At 42.3% G+C, this 19,479-nt stretch overlaps 1 protein-coding gene across 1 annotated transcript; it reads right to left on the reverse strand.

The window, feature by feature from the left end:
• Positions 1–8,219: 8,219 nt before the first annotated feature.
• On the reverse strand, positions 8,220–11,168 carry LOC117316937 (serine/arginine repetitive matrix protein 1-like). Its single transcript, XM_033871715.1, has 4 exons — positions 11,016–11,168; positions 9,404–10,672; positions 8,935–9,243; positions 8,220–8,570 (listed from the first exon to the last, which is right to left on the reverse strand). Exons 1-4 carry the CDS (start codon positions 11,166–11,168, stop codon positions 8,220–8,222), a joined length of 2,082 nt encoding a protein of 693 aa, XP_033727606.1.
• Between the last annotated feature and the right edge of the window lie 8,311 nt (positions 11,169–19,479).

Consider the following 19,479-nt stretch of genomic DNA (forward strand, 5'->3'; position numbering starts at 1 on the left):
GGAGTTTGTATAGAGGATAGGGAGTTTGATATAGAGGATAGGGAGTTTATATAGAGGATAGGGAGTTTGTATAGAGGATAGGGAGTTTATATAGAGGATTTAGCGAGTTTGTATAGAGGATTGGGAGTTTATATAGAGGATAGGGAGTTTGTATAGAGGATAGGGAGTTTATATAGAGGATAGGAGTTTGTATAGAGGATAGGGAGTTTGTATAGAGGATAGCGAGTTTGTATAGAGGATAGGGAGTTTGTATAGAGGACAGCGAGTTTATATAGAAGAATTGCGAGTTTGTATAGAGGATAGGGATTTTATATCAGGATAACGCGTTTGTCTAGATGATGGGGGAGTTTATCTAGAGAATTGGGATTTATATCGAGGATAGGGATTTATATAGAGGATGGGAGTTTGTATAGAGGACCAGCGAGTTTAATATAGAATAGAGTTTGTATAGCGGATGGTGAGTTTTATAGAGGATCGGGCGTTTTGTAATAGAGGATTTGGAGTTTATACTAAGCGACTTGGAGTTTGTAAGGATAGGGAGTTAAATTATGATAGGGTCATTTTGTCTCTAGGATCGCGATTTCGTATTGAGTGAGCGTGAGTTTGTCTCGAGGATCTGTAGTTATTCCGATACTTTGTCGTTTTATAATAGAGGATAGGGAGTTTTTCTGCGCGTATCTCTCGTTTCTTATCATGCGGCTCGCGCGTTGCTCTCGCGCTCGTGCGTTTGTCTCCGGCTCGGCGTTTTCTCTCGCGCTCGTGCGTTTGGCTCGCGGCCTCGCGCGTTTCTCTCTCGCCTCTGCGCTTTCTCTCGCCTCTCCGCTTTTCCTCTCGAGGCTTGGGCGTTTTGTCTACGCGGCCTGGGCTTTTGTCTCGCGCCTCGGGCGTTCTCTCGCATAGCGAGTTTCTCCTCCGCGGCTTGGGAGTTTGTATAGGGATCGCGAGTTTATAGAAGAGACGAGTTGTCTATCCGATGATCGGCTTTTGTACTCGGAGGATAGCGAGTTTTGTATAACGATGCGATTTTGTATATGAGGAGGTGAGTTTTGTATAGAGACAAGCGAGTTTGTATAAAGGATAGGGAGTTGTATGATGAAGCGAGTTTATATCAGAGGATAGCGAGTTTATTTAGAGGAGAAGAGTTTATAATAGTTAACGATTGTATAGAGCAAAGCGATTTTATAGAGGATAGGAGTTTTTGTGTATAGAGATTAGGGAGTTTGTATAGGGATTGCGAGTTTGTATTAGAGGATAGGGAGTTTGTATAGAGGATAGGGAGTTTGTATAGAGGATAGGGAGTTTATATAGAGGATAGGGAGTTTATATAGAGGATATGGAGTTTGTATAGAGGATAGGGAGTTTGTATAGAGGATAGGGAGTTTGTATAGAGGATAGGGAGTTTATATAGAGGATAGGGAGTTTGTATAGAGGATAGGGAGTTTGTATAGAGGATAGGGAGTTTGTATAGAGGATAGGGAGTTTATATAGAGGATAGGGAGTTTGTATAGAGGATAGGGAGTTTGATATAGAGGATAGGGAGTTTGTATAGAGGATAGGGAGTTTATATAGAGGATAGGGAGTTGTATAGAGGATAGGGAGTTTGTATAGAGGATAGGGAGTTTATATAGAGGATAGGGAGTTTGTATAGAGGATAGGGAGTTTATATAGAGGATAGGGAGTTTGTATAGAGGATAGGGAGTTTATATAGAGGATAGGGAGTTTGTATAGAGGATAGGGAGTTTATATCGCGATTGGGACCTCTCATTGTAATAGAGGATAGGGAGTTTGTATAGAGGACCGGGCGTTTGTCTCGGCCGCTCGGCGTTTTCTCTCCCTGCTCGGGGTTTGGTCTCAGATCTGTCCGGCGTTTATATCGCGCCTGGCGTTTTTCTCGCGCTCTGGCTTTGTCTCGCTGCTTGTGTTTTCTATAGCGCTAGTCGGTTTGTCTCGCGGATTGGCGTTTTATCGCAGGCTCCGCGTTTGTCATCGCGGCTTGGGGCGTTTCTCTCGCGTCCCGGCGTTTCTCCTCCCGGCGTTGGGCGTTTGTCTCGCGGCCCGGGCGTTTCTATTAGGCTAGGGCGTTTTCTCTCGCGGCCGCGCGTTTGTCTCTCGTCTTGGGCGTTTTCTCTAAGCGGCCTTTTGCGTTTGTCTCAGGAATAGGCGTTTCCTATCGCGGATCGGGATTTTGTCTCGCGGCTATCGAGTTTCTATAAGGATAGGGAGTTTGTATCATAAGATAGGGATTACTATAGGGCTTGGGGAGTTCTCTCGCGGCTCGGGACGTTTTGTCTAGCGGCTTGGGAGTCTTTTCATCTCCGCGAACTTGGGCGTTATATAGATGATAGCTGATTTGATAAGAGGATGGAGTTTGTATAGAGGATGGGATGTTATTAATTATATAGATAGGGAGTTTGTATAGAGGATAGCGAGTTTATCTCGAGGATTGGGAGTTTGTTCTAGAGGATACGAGTTTATATAGATGATAGGTAGTAATTATATGACGGATAGGGAGTTTGATAGAGGATACGGAGTTTGTAAAGAGGATAGGGAGTTTGTAGAGATATATAGGGAAGTTTGGTATAGAGGCTAGGGAGTTGTATAGAGGAATAGGGAGTTTAGATAAGGATCGGGAGTTTGTATTATTATAGGGGAGTTTGTATATATGGATAGGGAGTTGTGTCTCGAGGATAGGGAGTTTGTATGAGGTTGGAGGTTTGTAAGAGGATATGGGTTTGTATAGTGCTAGCGAGTTTATATAGAGGATTAGGCGAGTTTATATAGAGGATAGCGAGTTATATAGAGGATAGGGAGTTTATATAGAGGATAGGGAGTTTATATAGAGGATAGGGAGTTTGTATAGAGGATTGGGAGTTTGTATAGAGGATATGGAGTTTGTATAGAGGATAGGGAGTTTATATAGAGGAATAGGGAGTTTATATAGAGGATATGGAGTTTGTATAGAGGATAGGGAAGTTTGTATAGAGGATAGCGAGTTTATATAGAGGATAGCGAGTTGTATATAGAGGATAGGCGAGTTTAGTATATAGAGATAGGAGTTTGTATAGAGGATAGGGAGTTTGTATAGAGGATTAGGGAGTTTATATAGAGGATAGGGAGTTTGTATAGAGGATAGCGGAGTTTTATAGAGGATAGGGAGTTTATATAGAGGATTAGGAGTTGATATAGAGGATAGGGAGTTTATATAGAGGATTGGGAGTTTATATAGAGGATAGGGAGTTTATATAGAAGATAGCGAGTTTATATAGAGGATTGGGAGTTTGTATAGAGGATAGGGAGTTTGTAGAGGATAGGGAGTTTATATAGAGATAGCGAGTTTATATATAGGATTGGGAGTTTGTATAGTTGACACCGGAAGCGCTTTTTACATATAGAAATAGAGCGATTTATATGAGGGGGGCTAGAGAGTTTGTATAGAGTATAGAGGTTTTATATAAAGATAGCGAGTTTTTATATAGAGATAGGAGTTTTGTATCGAGATAGCGAGTTTGTATAGAGGATTGGGATTTATATATGGATAGGGAGTTTATATAGAGATAGGGAGTTTATATAAGGAATATAGCAGTTTGTATAGAGGATAGGGTAGGATTGTATAGAAATATCGAGTTGTATAGAGGATGGGATTTGTATAAGTGACAAGCGAGTTTTGTAGAGATGATGGGAGTTTGTAGAAGGATCGAGTTTATAATGAGGAATAGCGAGTTTATTTAGAGATAGGGAGTTTATCTAGCCTGTTAAACGCTTTTGTATCGACGCAATCGCGCTTTTGTATCGAGGCTGGCGTTTGTTATAGAGATTAGGGAGTTTGTATAGAGCGTGCGAGCTTGTTATAGGATTAGCGCTTTGATAGATGTTAACGCTTTTGTATAGAGCATGCGAGTTGTTTGTATAGAGTCTAGGTATTTGTATAGCGGATAGGAGTTTATATAGAGGATAGGGAGTTTGTATAGAGGATATGGAGTTTGTATAGAGGCTCGGCTTTGTATAGAGGCTCTGGCGTTTTTTCTCGATGACTCGGGAGGTTTTGTCTAGAGGAGCGGATTTTGTACTAGAGGCTCGGCTGGTGTGTCGGCGATATCGCGTTTACTCTGTAGCGCTGCGGCGTTTGTCTGCGTCTCGGTCGTTTGTCTCTCGGCTCCGGGCGTTGTCTCGCGGCTCGGGCCTTTTACTGATGCTCGTCGTTTGTCTAGCTGCTCACGGCTTTAACGCTCTCGCGGATCTGGAGTTTTGTGTCTCGCGGACTGGAGTTTTGTCTCATCGGCCTTCTTGCGTTTGTCTCTCTCTCGTCTTTCTCTGCGTCTTCGGAGTTGTTTCGTCTGCTCTTAGCTTTTGGTCTCGCGGCCCTGGCGTTTGTCTCGCGGCTGGCATTTTCTCTCCGGCTCGCGCGTTGCTCTCGCGCTCGGCGTTTGTCTACGCGTCTCGGACGTTGTCTCGCGGCTCGGGCGTTCTTCGCGGCTCTGGGGTTCTCTCCCGGCTCGAGGCGTTTTCTCTCTCGCTCGCGCGTTTGTCTCGCGGCTCGGGCGTTTTTGTCTCGCCGCTCGCGCTTTTCTCGGCGCTGGCGATTGTCCGTCTCGCGGCCGCGCGTTTGTCTCGCGCTAGGGCGTTTTGTTGATGCGGATGCGCATTTATCTAGAGGATGCGAGTTTATTTAGAGGATAGGTTTTAATGAGGGTTAACGATTTTGTATAGAGAATAGCGAGTTTGTATAGAGGATAGGGAGTTTGTATAGAGATAGGGAATTTGTATAGAGGATTGCGAGCTTGTATATAGGAAAGCGAGTTTGAATAGAGGTTAACGATTTTGTATAGAGAATAGCGAGTTTGTATAGAGGATAGCGAGTTTGTATAGAGGATAGGGAGTTTATATAGAGGATAGGGAGTTTATATAGAGGATAGGGAGTTTATATAGAGGATAGGGAGTTTGTATAGAGGATAGGGAGTTTGTATAGAGGAGGGGGAGTTTGTATAGAGGATAGCTGGTTTGTATAGAGGATAGGGAGTTTGTATAGAGGATAGCTGGTTTGTATAGAGGATAGCGAGTTTATGTAGAGGATAGGGAGTTTGTATAGAGGATAGGGAGTTTGTATATAGGATAGGGAGTTTGTATAGAGGATAGGGAATTTGTATAGAGGATAGGGAGTTTGTATAGAGGATACGGAGTTTATATAGAGGATATGGAGTTTGCATAGAGGATATGGAGTTTGTATAGAGGATATGGAGTTTGTATAGAGGATAGCGAGTTTATATAGAGGATTAGGAGTTTGTATAGAGGATAGGGAGTTTGTATAGAGGACAGGGAGTTTGTATAGAGGATAGGGAGTTTATATAGAGGATAGCGAGTTGATATAGAGGATAGGGAGTTTGTATAGAGGATAGGGAATTTGTATAGAGGATAGGGAGTTTATATAGAGGATAGGGAGTTTATATAAAGGATAGGGAGTTTGTATAGAGGATAGCGAGTTTGTATAGAGGATTGGGAGTTTATATAGAGAATTGGGAGTTTGTATAGAGGATAGGGAGTTTATATAGAGGATAGGGAGTTTGTATAGAGGATAGCGAGTTTATATAGAGGATTAGGAGTTTGTTTAGAGGATAGGGAGTTTGTATAGAGGACAGGGAGTTTGTATAGAGGATAGGGAGTTTATATAGAGGATAGCGAGTTGATATAGAGGATAGGGAGTTTGTATAGAGGATAGGGAATTTGTATAGAGGATAGGGAGTTTATATAGAGGATAGGGAGTTTATAGAAAGGATAGGGAGTTTGTATAGAGGATAGCGAGTTTGTATAGAGGATTGGTAGTTTATATAGAGAATTGGGAGTTTGTATAGAGGATAGGAAGTTTATATAGAGGATAGGGAGTTTGTATAGAGGATAGCGAGTTTATATAGAGGATTAGGAGTTTGTATAGAGGATAGGGAGTTTGTATAGAGGACAGGGAGTTTGTATAGAGGATAGGGAGTTTATATAGAGGATAGCGAGTTGATATAGAGGATAGGGAGTTTGTATAGAGGATAGGGAGTTTGTATAGAGGATAGGGAGTTTGTTTATATAGGGATGGGAGTTTATATAGAGGATAGGGAGTTTGTATAGAGGATAGCGAGTTTGTATAGAGGATTGGGAGTTTATATAGAGAATTGGGAGTTTGTATAGAGGATAGGGAGTTTATATAGAGGATAGGGAGTTTGTATAGAGGATAGGGAGTTTGTATAGAGGATAGGGAGTTGTATAGAGGATAGGGAGTTTGTATAGAGGATAGCGAGTTTATATAGAGGATAGGGAGTTTGTATAGAGGATAGGGAGTTTGTATAGAAGATAGCGAGTTTATATAGAGGATAGGGAGTTTGTATAGAGGATATGGAGTTTGTATAGAGGATAACGAGTTTGTATAGAGGATAGCGAGTTGATATAGAGGATTGGGAGTTTGTATAGAGGATAGGGAGTTTGTAAAGAGGATAGGGAGTTTGTATAGAGGATAGGGAGTTTGTATAGAGGATAGGGAGTTTGTATAGAGGATAGGGAGTTTATATAGAGGATAGGGAGTTTGTATAGAGGATAGGGAGTTTGTATAGAGGATAGCGAGTTTGTATAGCAGATAGAGAGTTTGTATAGAGGATTGGGAGTTTATATAAAGGATATGGAGTTTATATAGAGGATAGGGAGTTTGTATAGAGGATAGGGAGTTTGTATAGAGGATAGGGAGTTTGTATAGAGGATAGCGAGTTTGTATAGAGGATAGGGAGTTTGTATAGAGGATAGGGAGTTTGTATAGAGGATAGCGAGTTTGTATAGAGATTAGCGAGTTTGTATAGAGGATAGCGAGTTTATATAAAGGATAGGGAGTTTGTACAGAGGATAGCTAGTTTATATAGAGGATAGGGAGTTTATATAGAGGATTGGGAGTTTATATAGAGGATAGGGAGTTTATATAGAGGATAGGGAGTTTGTATAGAGGATTGGAGTTTATATAGAGGATAGGGAGTTTGTATAGAGGATAGGGAGTTTGTATAGAGGATCGGAGTTTGTATAGAGGATAGGGAGTTTGTATAGAGGATAGCGAGTTTATATAGAGGATAGGGAGTTTATATAAAGGATAGCAAATTTGTATAGAGGATAGGGAGTTTGTATAGAAGATAGCGAGTTTATATAGAGGATAGGGAGTTTGTATAGAGGATATGGAGTTTGTATAGAGGATATGGAGTTTATATAGAGGATAGGGAGTTGATATAGAGGACAGCGAGTTTATATAGAGGACAGCGAGTTTGTATAGAGGATAGGGAGTTTGTATAGAGGATATGGAGTTTGTATAGAGGATATGGAGTTTGTACAGAGGATAGGGAGTTTATATAGAGAATAGGGAGTTTGTATAGAGGATAGCGAGTTTATATAGAGGATAGGGAGTTTGTATCAGAGGATAGGGAGTTTGTATGACAGGCTCGGAAGTTTATATACAGGATAGGGAGTTGTATAGAGGATAGCGAGTTTATATAGAGGATTGGGAGTTTGTAAAGAGGATAGCGAGTTTTATATAGAGGATTAGGGAGTTTATATAGAAGATAGGGAGTTTGTATAGAGGATAGCGAGTTTGTATAGAGGATAGCGAGTTTGTATAGAGGATAGGGAGTTTGTATAGAGGATAGGGAGTTTATATAGAGGATTGGGAGTTTGTATAGAGGATAGGGAGTTTGTATAGAGGATAGCGAGTTTATATAGAGGATAGGGAGTTTGTATAGAGGATTAGGGAGTTTATATAGAGGATAGAGTTTGTATAGAGGATGCGGAGTTTATTATAGATAGGAGTTTGTATAGAGATTGGGAGTTTGTTGAGGATAGAGTTTTCTACGGGGCGGGTTTCTAGAGGATGGGGTTTGTATCGAGGCTCGGGAGTTTGTCTCGCGGCTCGGGAGTTTTACTAGGGGGGTAGTTGTCTCGGATAGGGAGTTTGTATCGCGGCTTGGCGAGTTTCTAAGCGGATGGCGTTTTGATCGGGGCTCGAGTTTTCTCTAGGGCTGGGAGTTTCTCGGATCGGCGTTTTGTCCGCGGCGGGTTTGTCTCGCGGCTCGGCGTTTTGTCTCGCAGGCTTGGGCGTTTCTCTCGCGCTTGGGCGTTTGTCTCGCGCTCTGGCGTTTGTCTCGCGGCTCGGCGTTTGTCTGCGGATCGGGTTTCTCTCGCGTGCTGGAGTTTGTAATAAGGCTCGAGGAGTTTCAGCGCGCTCGGGCGTTTGTTCTCGAGGCTCGGGCGTTTTCTCGCGGCTCGGGTGTTTTGTCTCGCGGCTCGGGCGTTTCTATCGCGGCATCGGGCGTTTGTCCCTCGAGGCTCGGGCGTTTTTCTCGCGGATCCGGCTTTGTCTCGCGGCTAGGCGTTTGTCTCGCGGCTCGGCGTTTGTCCTCGCGCTCTTGCGTTTCCTCGCGGCCTGTTCTTTCTTCTCGCGGTTCTGAGTTGGTCTCGCGCTTCGGGCGTTGGTCTCGCGGCCTTGTCGCGTTTGCCTCTCGTCTACCCGCGTCTTGTCTCTCGGCTTGGGCGTTTTCTCTCGCGATCGGGACGTTGTATAGCGGCTAGTGAGTTGTGTCTATCAGGATACGCTTTATCTAGCCGATACGAGTTGCTCTCGCGGCTTGGCTTTTGTCTCGCGGCTCGGGCGTTTGTACCGCGGTCGTGCGTTTGTCTCTCGGCTCGGGCTTTTGTCCTCGCGCCCTGAGGGGAGTTATTGTCTGCCGGCTCGGGCGTTTCTCTCGGCTCGGGTTTGTCTCGCGGCTCGGGCGTTTGTCCGCTGCTCGCGCGTTTGTCTTGCCCTCTGCCGCGTTTGTCTCGCTGCTTGGGCGTCTTCTCTCCCGGCTCTGGCTATTTTTTCTCTCGGCCTGCTCAGGTGCGTTTGTCTGCGCGGCTCTGGCTTTTGTCTGCTCGGCTCGGGCGTTTTGCCTCGCGGCTCGTGCTTTTGTCTATGCGGCTCGGGCGTTTTCTCTCCGCGGCTCGTGCTTTTCTCTCGCGCTCGTGCTTTGGTCTCGCGCTTCGGCGATTGTCTCGCGGCTCGCGCGTTCTCTCCCGGGCTCGGCGTGTGTCCCCGCGATCGCTCGTTTCTCTGCGCTCGGGCGTTTTTCTCTCGCGGCTATGGGCCGTTTCTCTCCGGCTCGGGCTTTCTCGCGCCGCTCGGGCGTGATGTCTCGCGGCCTTGGGCGTTTTCTCTCGCGCTCGTGGTTTGTCCGCGGCTCGAGCGTTTGTCTCGCGGCTCTGGGCGTTTCATAGAGGCTTGCGTTTGTATAGCGGCTGGGCGTTTGCTCTCGCGGCTTGGAGTTTGTATAGAGGATAGGGAGTTTTATAGAGGCTACGGGCGAGTTATTATAGAGGATGGGCGTTTGTATAGAGGATGGCGTTTTGTTCGGGATGGGACGTTTGTCTCGCGGCCGGGCGTTTGTTCTCGCGGCTGGCGTTTGTCTCGCGGCTCGGGCGTTTGTACTCGCGGCTTTGGTTTTCTCGGCTCGGGCGTTTCTCTCGCGGCTCGGGTTTGTCTCGCGGCTCGGGCGTTTGTCTCGCGGCTCGGGCGTTTTCTCTCGCGGATCTGGGCGTTTGTATCGCGGCTCGGGCGTTTGTCCGCGGATCGCGGGCGGTTGTCTCGCGGCTCGGGCGTTTGTCTCTCCGGCTCGGCGTTTGTCTCGGCTCGGCGTTTCTCTCGCGGCTTGGCGTTTTCTCGCGGCTTGGGCGTTTTCTCGCGGCTCGGGGTTTGTCTCGACGCGTGCTCGCTCGGGCGTTTGTCTCGCGGCTCGGGCGTTTTCCTGCGGCTGGGCGTTTGTCTCGCGGCTTGGGCGTTTCTTAGCGGCTCGGCGTTTGTCTCGCGGCTCGCGGGTTTTCTCAGGCTCGGCGTTTGTCTCGGGTCGGGGTTTGTATCCGGATCGGGGTTTTCTCGAGGCTGGGCGTTTGTCTCGCGGCTCGGGCGTTTCTCTCGCGGCTCGGGCGTTTCTCTCGCGGCTCGGGCGTTTCTCTCGCGGCTCGGGCGTTTGTCTCGCGGCTCGGGCGTTTGTCTCGCGGCTCGGGCGTTTGTCTCGCGGCTCGGGCGTTTCTCTCGCGGCTCGGGCGTTTGTCTCGCGGCTCGGGCGTTTCTCTCGCGGCTCGGGCGTTTCTCTCGCGGCTCGGGCGTTTGTCTCGCGGCTCGGGCGTTTTGTCCTCGCGGCTCGGGCGTTTGTCTCGCGCTCTGGCGTTTCTCTCGCGGCTCGGGCGTTTGTCTCGCGGCTCGGGAGTTTCTCTCGCGGCTCGGGCGTTTCGCTCGCGGCCTGGGGCGTTTTCTCTCGCGGCTCGGGCGTTTCTCTCGCGGCTCGGGCGTTATGTCTCGCGGCTCCGCGTTTTCTCGCGGCTCCGGGCAGTTGTCTCGCGGCTCGGCGTTTGTCTCGCGCTTGGGCGTTTGTCTCGCGGCTAGGGCGTTTCTCTCGCGGCTCGGGCGTTTGTCTCGCGGCTCGGGCGTTTGTCTCGCGGCTCGCGCGTTTCTCTCCGCGGCTCGGCGTTGCTCTCCGCGGCTCGGGCTTTTCTCTCGCGGCTCGGGGACGTTGTCCTCCGAGCTCGGCGTTTCTCTCGCGGCTCGGCGCGTTTTGTCTCGCGGATCGGCGTTTGTCTCGCGGGCGTTTGCTCGCGTGTTTGTACTACGGCTGCGGCTTTGTCTAGCGGATCTCTGAGTTTGTATAGAGGATAGCGAGTTTGTTTAGAGGATACCGAGTTTGTATAGAGGATAGGGAGTTTTTGTAAACGATAAGGGTTTATAGAGTAGGAATAGTGGAAGTTTATTTTTATAGAGGATAGCGGAGTATTTGTATAGAGGATAGGGAGTTTGTATAGATTATAGGGAGTTTTATAAGAGGATAGGGAGTTTTTTGTTATAGAGATAGGGAGTTTATGTATAGAGTTAGGGGAGTTTTTGTATATAGGATATGGCAGTTTATCTAGCTGATAGGGAGTTTGGTGTCTCGAGGCTTCGGGAGTTGTCTCTCGGACTGGGGGCATTTTGTCTCTCGGACTCGCTGTTTTGTATCGCGGCCTAGGTCGTTTGTACTCGCGGCTAGGGACCGTTTGGCTCGCGTCTCGGGGCGTTTGTCTCGACGGGCTTGGGTGGGAGTTGTCTCTCGCCAAGCTCGGGCGTTGTCAATCCGCCGGCTCGTGACGTTTTGCATCTCGCGGCTCGGGCGGTTTGTCTCGCGGCTCGGGCGTTTGTCTCAGCGCTCTCTGGGCGTTTGCTCCTCGCGGCGGCTCGGGCGTTGACTCTCGAGGGCTCTGGGCGTTATTCGTCTCGCGGCTCGGGCCGTTTGGTCCTGCGGCTCGGGCGTTTGCTCTCGCGGCTCGGGCGTTTGTCTCCCGGCTCGGGCGTTTGTCTCCGCGCTCGGGCGTTCTCTCGCGGCTCGGGCGTTTTCTCGCGGCTGGGCCGTTTTCTCGCGGCTCGCGGGCGTTGTCTCTCGCGGCTCGCGCGTTATCGTCTAGCCGGCTTCGGGGCGGTTCTCTACCGGCTCAGGGCGTTTGTCTCGCGGCTCGGGGCGTTTGTCTTCGTCGGCTCGGGCCGTTGTCTCTCGCGGCTCGGGCGTTTGTCGTCGCAGGCTCGGGGCGTTTGTCTCGCGCTTCACTTTTGGTCCTCCCGTCTCCAGCGTTTTCTCGCTGCTCTGGCGGTGCTCTCGCGGCCTCGGGGAGTTTGTATAGAAGGCTCGCGCGAGTTTTCTCTCGAAGGATAGGAGTTGTATAGGGATATGGCTTATTTGTATCGGAGGCTTATGGGTTTTTGTAATAGAGGATATGGAGTTTTTATATAGAGGAATCGGGATTTTATCTGAGACAGCGAGTTTTTGTATAGAGGAAATGGGATTTTCGCTCGATGCTCTGGAGTTTTTTGTCCCTCGAGGCTAGGGAGTTGTTCTCACGGCTAGGGAGTTTCTCTCGAGGCCTCGGGCGTTTGGTTCGAGGATTAGCGATTTATATAGAGGATAGGCGAGTTTGTGTTCTCGCGACTTCGGGAGTTTGTCTAGGGATAGCGAGTTTTATATCGAGATTGGGCGTTTTGTATCGAGGAAGCGAGTTTTTTATAGTACCATGGGAGTTTATATAGAGGATTGGGAAAGTTTTTATATAGAGGAGAGGGGAGTTTATATGAAGATAGCGAGTTTTTATCTAGAGGGATTGGGAGTTTGTACTCGAAGGTAGGCGTTTTGTAAAGAGATGGGGAGTTTGTCATAGAGGATACGGGAAAGTTTGTAATAGAGGATCGGGAGGTTTGTATCGCGGATCGGCCGTTTTTCTTCGCGGCTCGGGGCGGTTTGTACTCGCCTCTGGCTTTTGTCTCGCCCGGCCTCGCAGCCGTTTGTCTCAGCCGATCGGGGAGTTTTCTCTCATGACGCGAGTTTGTATAGCGTGCATACGGGCGTTTGCCTCGGGATCATTCGTTTCGTACTCGCAAGGCTCGTCGCTTGGTCTCTCGCTCGGGGCGTCTTTCTGCACTCCCGCGCTTTTGTCTAGAGCGCGTGGGGACGTTTCTCTCCAGGATCTGTCTTTTCTCTCGAGGCTCGGGCGTTTCTCTCGCCGTACTCGCGGCGTTTCTCGCGGGCTCGCTCGTTTGTCATAGAAGATAGCGAGTTTGTATAGAGGATAGGGAGTTTGTATAGAGGACAGCGAGTTTGTATAGAGGATAGGGAGTTTGTATAGAGGATAGCGAGTTTATATAGAGGATAGCGAGTTTGTTTAGAGGATAGGGAGTTTATATAGAGGTTAACGATTTTGTATAGAGAATAGCGAGTTTGTATAGAGGATAGTGAGTTTGTATAGAGATTAGGGAGTTTGTATAGAGGATTGCGAGTTTGTATATAGGATAGCGAGTTTGTATAGAGGATAGGGAGTTTATATAGAGGATAGGGAGTTTGTATAGAGGATAGCGAGTTTATATAAAGGATAGGGAGTTTGTATAGAGGATATGGAGTTTGTATATAGATTAGGGAGTTTGAATAGAGGATAGCGAGTTTATATAGAGGATATGGAGTTTGTATAGAGGATTGGGAGTTTGTAAAGGGGATAGGGAGTTTATATAGAGGATATGGAGTTTGTATAGAGGATTGGGAGTTTATAAAGAGGATAGGGAGTTTATATAGAGGATAGGGAGTTTGTATAAAAGATAGGGAGTTTGTATAGAGGATAGGGAGTTTGTATAGAGGATATCGATTTTAGATAGAGGAATTGGAGGAGTTTATTTATAATAGAGAGGATAGGGAAGTTTAATATAAAAGGAAGGGAGTTTATATAAGGATAGGGAGTTTGTATGAAGGGATAGGAGTTTTATAGATAGGAAAGGGAGTTTGTAAAGAGGAATAGGCTTAGTTTTTTATAGAGTATACGAGTTTGTATAGAAGTAATGGGAGTTTGTATAGCGGTCAGGGAAGTTTGTATAGATGATAGCGAGTTTGTATATAGGATAGTTATTTTTTGTTATAGAGTAATGGTTAGTTTGTATATAGGTAGCTAGTTTTATATAAGGTAGCGATTTTTGTATAGATTATAAGGGATATTTGTATAGGAGGATAGCGATTTTGTATATAGATAGTTATTTTGTCTAGAGAATGGCTAATTTGTATATAGGTTAGCTAGTTTTTATAGAGGGATAGCGAGTTTGTATAGAGGTTAGGGAGTTTGTATAGAGAATAACGAATTCATATAGAGGATACCGAGACTGTATAGAGGATAACGAGTTTTATAGAGGATAGCGAGGTTGTACAGAGGACAACAGATTTTGTATAAGGGATAGGGAGTTTATATATAGGATAGCTGGTTTGTATAGAGGATAGCGAGTTTGCATAAAAGTTAGTGAGTTTTTCGTTCAACAAGTCGACCTTGGTTTGATTCCCTAATCGGATGGGAGCATGTATGAATCATTTGGAATTTGTCCGACCAACTTGGTATTTGTCCGACCACTTGGAATTTGTCCGACCACTTGGTATTTGTCCGACCACTTGGTATTTGTCCGACCACTTGGTATTTGTCCGACCACTTGGTATTTGTCCGACCACTTGGAATTTGTCCGACCACTTGGTATTTGTCCGACCACTTGGTATTTGTCCGACCACTTGGTATTTGTCCGACCACTTGGTATTTGTCCATGCATCTGATTTTTGTTCACATGTGATTTCAAAGTGTTTAGCTGAAAATGCATGTTAAACGTTTCCAGCTTTTGTCATTATATGATGTACATTTGTCATTGAATGATGTACATTTGTCATTATGTGATGTACATTTGTCATTGAATGATGTACATTTGTCATTATATGATGTACATTTGTCATTGAATGATGTACATTTGTCATTATGTGATGTACATTTGTCATTGAATGATGTACATTTGTCAGTATGTGATGTACATTTGTCATGGGAAGTACATTTGTCATTTTATGATGTACATTTGTCATTGAATGATGTACATTTGTCATTATGTGATGTACATTTTCATCTTATGATGTACATTTGTCATTGAATGATGTACATTTGTCATTATGTGATGTACATTTGTGATTGAATGATGTACATTGGTCAGTATGTGATGTTCATTTGTCATGTGATGTACATTTGTCATTTTATGATGTACATTTGTCATTGAATGATGTACATTTGTCTTTATGTGATGTACATTTGTCATTATATGATGTACATTTGTCATTATGTGATGAACATTTGTCATGTGATGTACATTTTTCATTATGTGATGTACATTTGTCATTATGTGATGTACATTTGTCATGATGTAATGTACAATTTGTCATGTGATGTACATTTGTCATTATGTAATGTACATTTGTCATTATGTACTGTACATTTTCATTATGTGATGTACATTTGTCATGTGATGTACATTTGTCAGTATATAATGTACATTTGTCATTATGTGATGTACATTTGTCATTATGTGATGTACATTTGCAATTATGTGATGTACATTTTTCATTATGTGATGTACATTTGTCCGTATATGAAGTACATTTGTCATGTAATATACATTTGTCATTATGTGATGTACATTTGTCATTATGTGATGTACATTTGTCATTATATGATGTACTTTGGTCATTATGTGATGTACATTTGTCATTATGTGATATACATTTGTCATTATGTGATGTACATTTGTCATCATATGATGTACATTTGTCATCATGTGATGTACATTTGTCCATTATGTGATGTACATTTGTCATTATGTGATGTCATTTGTCATTATGTGATGTACATTTGTCATTTTGTAATGTACATTTGTCATTATGTAATGTACATTTGTCATTATGTGATGTACATTTGTCATTATGTTATGTACATTTGTCATAATGTAATGTGCATTTGTCATTATGTAATGTACATTTGTCAGTATATGATGTACATTTGTATTTATATGATGTTCATTTGTCATTATGTAATGTACATTTGTCAGTATGTAATGTACATTTGTCATCATGTAATGTACATTTGTCATTATGTGATGTACATTTTTCATTATATGATGTACATTTTTCATTATATGATGTACATTTGTCATTATATGATGTATATTTGTCATTATCTGATGTACATTTGTCATTATGTGATGTACATTTGTCATGTGATGTATATTTGTCATATGATGTACATTTGTCATTATGTGATGTACATTTGTCATTATGTGATGTACATTTGTCATTATGTGATATGCATTTGTCATTATGTAATGTACATTTGTCAGTATATGATGTACATTTGTATTTATATGATGTACATTTGTCATTATGTAATGTACATTTGTCATTATGTGATGTACATTTGTCATTATGTAATGTACATTTGTCATTATGTGATGTACATTTGTCATTATGTGATGTACATTTTTCATTAGATGATGTACATTTGTCATCATGTGATGTACATTTGTCATTATGTGATGTACATTGTCATTATGTGATGTACATTGTCATTATGTGATGTACATTTGTCATGTAATATACATTTGTCAGTATATGATGTACATTTGTCATTATGTGATGTACATTTGTCATTATGTGATGTACATTTGTCATTGAATGATGTACATTTGTCAGTATATGATGTACATTTGTCAGTATATGATGAACATTTGTCAGTATATGATGTACATTTGTCATTGAATGATGTGCATTTGTCATTATGTAATGTACATTTGTCATCATGTAAAGTACATTTGTCATTATGTGATGTACATTTGTACATTAGTCCTTGTGAGGATCAACCACATCATATAGTCTTTGTGAGGATAAACGACATCATACAGTCTTTGTGGGGATAAACGACATCGTACAGTCCTTGTGAGGATAACGACAGCGTACAGTCCTTGTGAGGATAAACGACAGCGTATAGTCCTTGTGAGGATAAACGACATCGTATAGTCCTTGTGAGGATAAACGACATCGTATGATGTACATTTGTCAGTATATGATGTACATTTGTCAGTATATGATGTACATTTGTCATTGAATGATGTGCATTTGTCATTATGTAATGTACATTTGTCATCATGTAAAGTACATTTGTCATTATGTTATGTACATTTGTCATTATGTAATGTACATTTGTCATCATGTAAAGTACATTTGTCATTATGTGATGTACATTTGTCATTATGTAATGTACATTTGTCATGTGATGTACATTTGTCATTATGTGATGTACATTTTTCATTATGTGATGTACATTTGTCATGTGATGTACATTTGTCATTATGTGATGTACATTTTTCATTATGTGATGTACATTTGTCATGTGATGTACATTTGTCATTATGTAATGTACATTTGTCATCATGTAAAGTACATTTGTCATTATGTGCTGTACATTTGTCATTATGTAATGTACATTTGTCATGTGATGTACATTTGTCATTATGTGATGTACATTTATCATTATGTGATGTACATTTGTCATGTGATGTACATTTGTCATTATGTGATGTACATTTGTCATTATGTGATGTACATTTTTCATTATGTGATGTACATTTGTCATGATGTAATGTACATTTGTCAGTATATGATGTACATTTGTCATAATGTGATGTACATTTGTCATTATGTAATGTACATTTGTCATTTTATGATGTACATTTGTCATTGAATGATGTACATTTGTCAGTATATGATGTACATTTGTCAGTAGATCATGTACATTTGTCATTGAATGATGTGCATTTGTCATTATGTAATGTACATTTGTCATCATGTAATGTACATTTGTCATTATGTAATGTACATTTGTCATGTGATGTACATTTGTCATTATGTGATGTACATTTTTCATTAGATGATGTACATTTGTCATTATGTGATGTACATTTGTCATCATGTAATGTAAATTTGTCATTATGTGATGTACATTGTCATTATGTGATGTACATTTGTCATGTAATATACATTTGTCAGTATATGATGTACATTTGTCATTATGTGATGTACAATTGTCATTATGTGATGTACATTTGTCATTGAATGATGTACATTTGTCAGTATATGATGTACATTTGTCAGTATATGATGTACATTTGTCATTGAATGATGTGCACTTGTCATTATGTAATGTACATTTGTCATCATGTAAAGTACATTTGTCATTATGTGATGTACATTTGTACATTAGTCCTTGTGAGGATAAACCACATCATATAGTCTATGTGAGGATAAACGACATCATACAGTCTTTGTGGGGATAAACGACATCGTACAGTCCTTGTGAGGATAAACGACATCGTATAGTCCTTGTGAGGATAAACGACATCATACAGACCTTGTGAGGATAAACGACATCATATAGTCTTTGTGAGGATAAACGACATCATACAGTCGTTGTGAGGATCAACGACATCGTACAGTCCTTGTGAGGATAAACGACATCGTATAGTCCTTGTGAGGATAAACGGCATCATACAGTCCTTGTGAGGATACACGACAGCGTATAGTCCTTGTGAGGATAAACGACATCATACAGTCCTTGTGAGGATAAACGACAGCGTATAGTCCTTGTGAGGATAAACGACATCATACAGACCTTGTGAGGATAAACGACATCATACAGTCATTGTGAGGATAAACGACAGCGTATAGTCCTTGTGAGGATAAACGACATCGTATAGTCCTTGTGAGGATAAACGAAAGCGTATAGTCCCTGTGAGGATAAACGACATCATACAGTCCTTGTGAGGATAAACGACATCGTATAGTCCTTGTGAGGATAAACGACATCGTATAGTCCTTGTGAGGATAAACGACATCATATAGTCTTTGTGAGGATAAACGACATCATACGGTCCTTGTGAGGATAAACGACATCGTATGATGTACATTTGTCATTGAATGATGTACATTTGTCAGTATATGATGTACATTTGTCAGTATATGATGTACATTTGTCATTGAATGATGTGCATTTGTCATTATGTAATGTACATTTGTCATCATGTAAAGTACATTTGTCATAATGTGATGTACATTTGTCATTATGTAATGTACATTTGTCATCATGTAAAGTACATTTGTCATTATGTGATGTACATTTGTCATTATGTAATGTACATTTGTCATGTGATGTACATTTGTCATTATGTGATGTACATTTTTCATTATGTGATGTACATTTGTCATGTGATGTACATTTGTCATTATGTGATGTACATTTGTCATTATGTGATGTACATTTGTCATTATGTGATGTACATTTGTCATGTGATGTACATTTGTCATTATGTAATGTACATTTGTCATCATGTAAAGTACATTTGTCATTATGTGCTGTACATTTGTCATGTGATGTACATTTGTCATGTGATGTACATTTGTCATTATGTGATGTACATTTGTCATTATGTGATGTACATTTTTCATTATGTGATGTACATTTGTCATGATGTAATGTACATTTGTCAGTATATGATGTACATTTGTCATTATGTGATGTACATTTGTCATTATGTAATGTACATTTGTCATTTTATGATGTACATTTGTCATTGAATGATGTACATTTGTCAGTATATGATGTACATTTGTCAGTAGATGATCTACATTTGTCATTGAATGATGTGCATTTGTCATTATGTAATGTACATTTGTCATCATATAAAGTACATTTGTCATTATGTGCTGTACATTTGTCATTATGTAATGTACATTTGTCATGTGATGTACATTTGTCATTATGTGATGTACATTTTTCATTATGTGATGTACATTTGTCATGTGATGTACATTTGTATTGATATGATGTACATTTGTCATTATGTGCTGTACATTTGTCATTATGTAATGTACATTTGTCATGTGATGTACATTTGTCATTATGTGATGTACATTTTTCATTATGTGATGTACATTTGTCATGTGATGTACATTTGTCATTATGTGATGTACATTTGTCATTATGTGATGTACATTTGTCATGTGATGTACATTTGTCATTATGTGATGTACATTT

This window comes from Pecten maximus, chromosome 18, assembly GCF_902652985.1.
Source record: "Pecten maximus chromosome 18, xPecMax1.1, whole genome shotgun sequence".
Classification (NCBI taxonomy): domain Eukaryota; kingdom Metazoa; phylum Mollusca; class Bivalvia; order Pectinida; family Pectinidae; genus Pecten; species Pecten maximus.

Coding starts and splice junctions, on each gene's coding strand:
- LOC117316937 (XM_033871715.1), bottom strand. CDS start 11,168: ATGCAAAACGTCACGAGCCGGCGGATTGACAACGCCCGAGCTTGGCGA. Junction 9,244..9,403: donor CGCCCGGCCGCGAGACAAAC/GTCCCATCCCGA, acceptor TGAAACGCCCAG/AGCCGCGAGACAAACGCTCG. Junction 8,571..8,934: donor ACAAAAGCACGAGCCGCGAG/GCAAAACGCCCG, acceptor ACAACTCACTAG/CCGCTATACAACGTCCCGAT.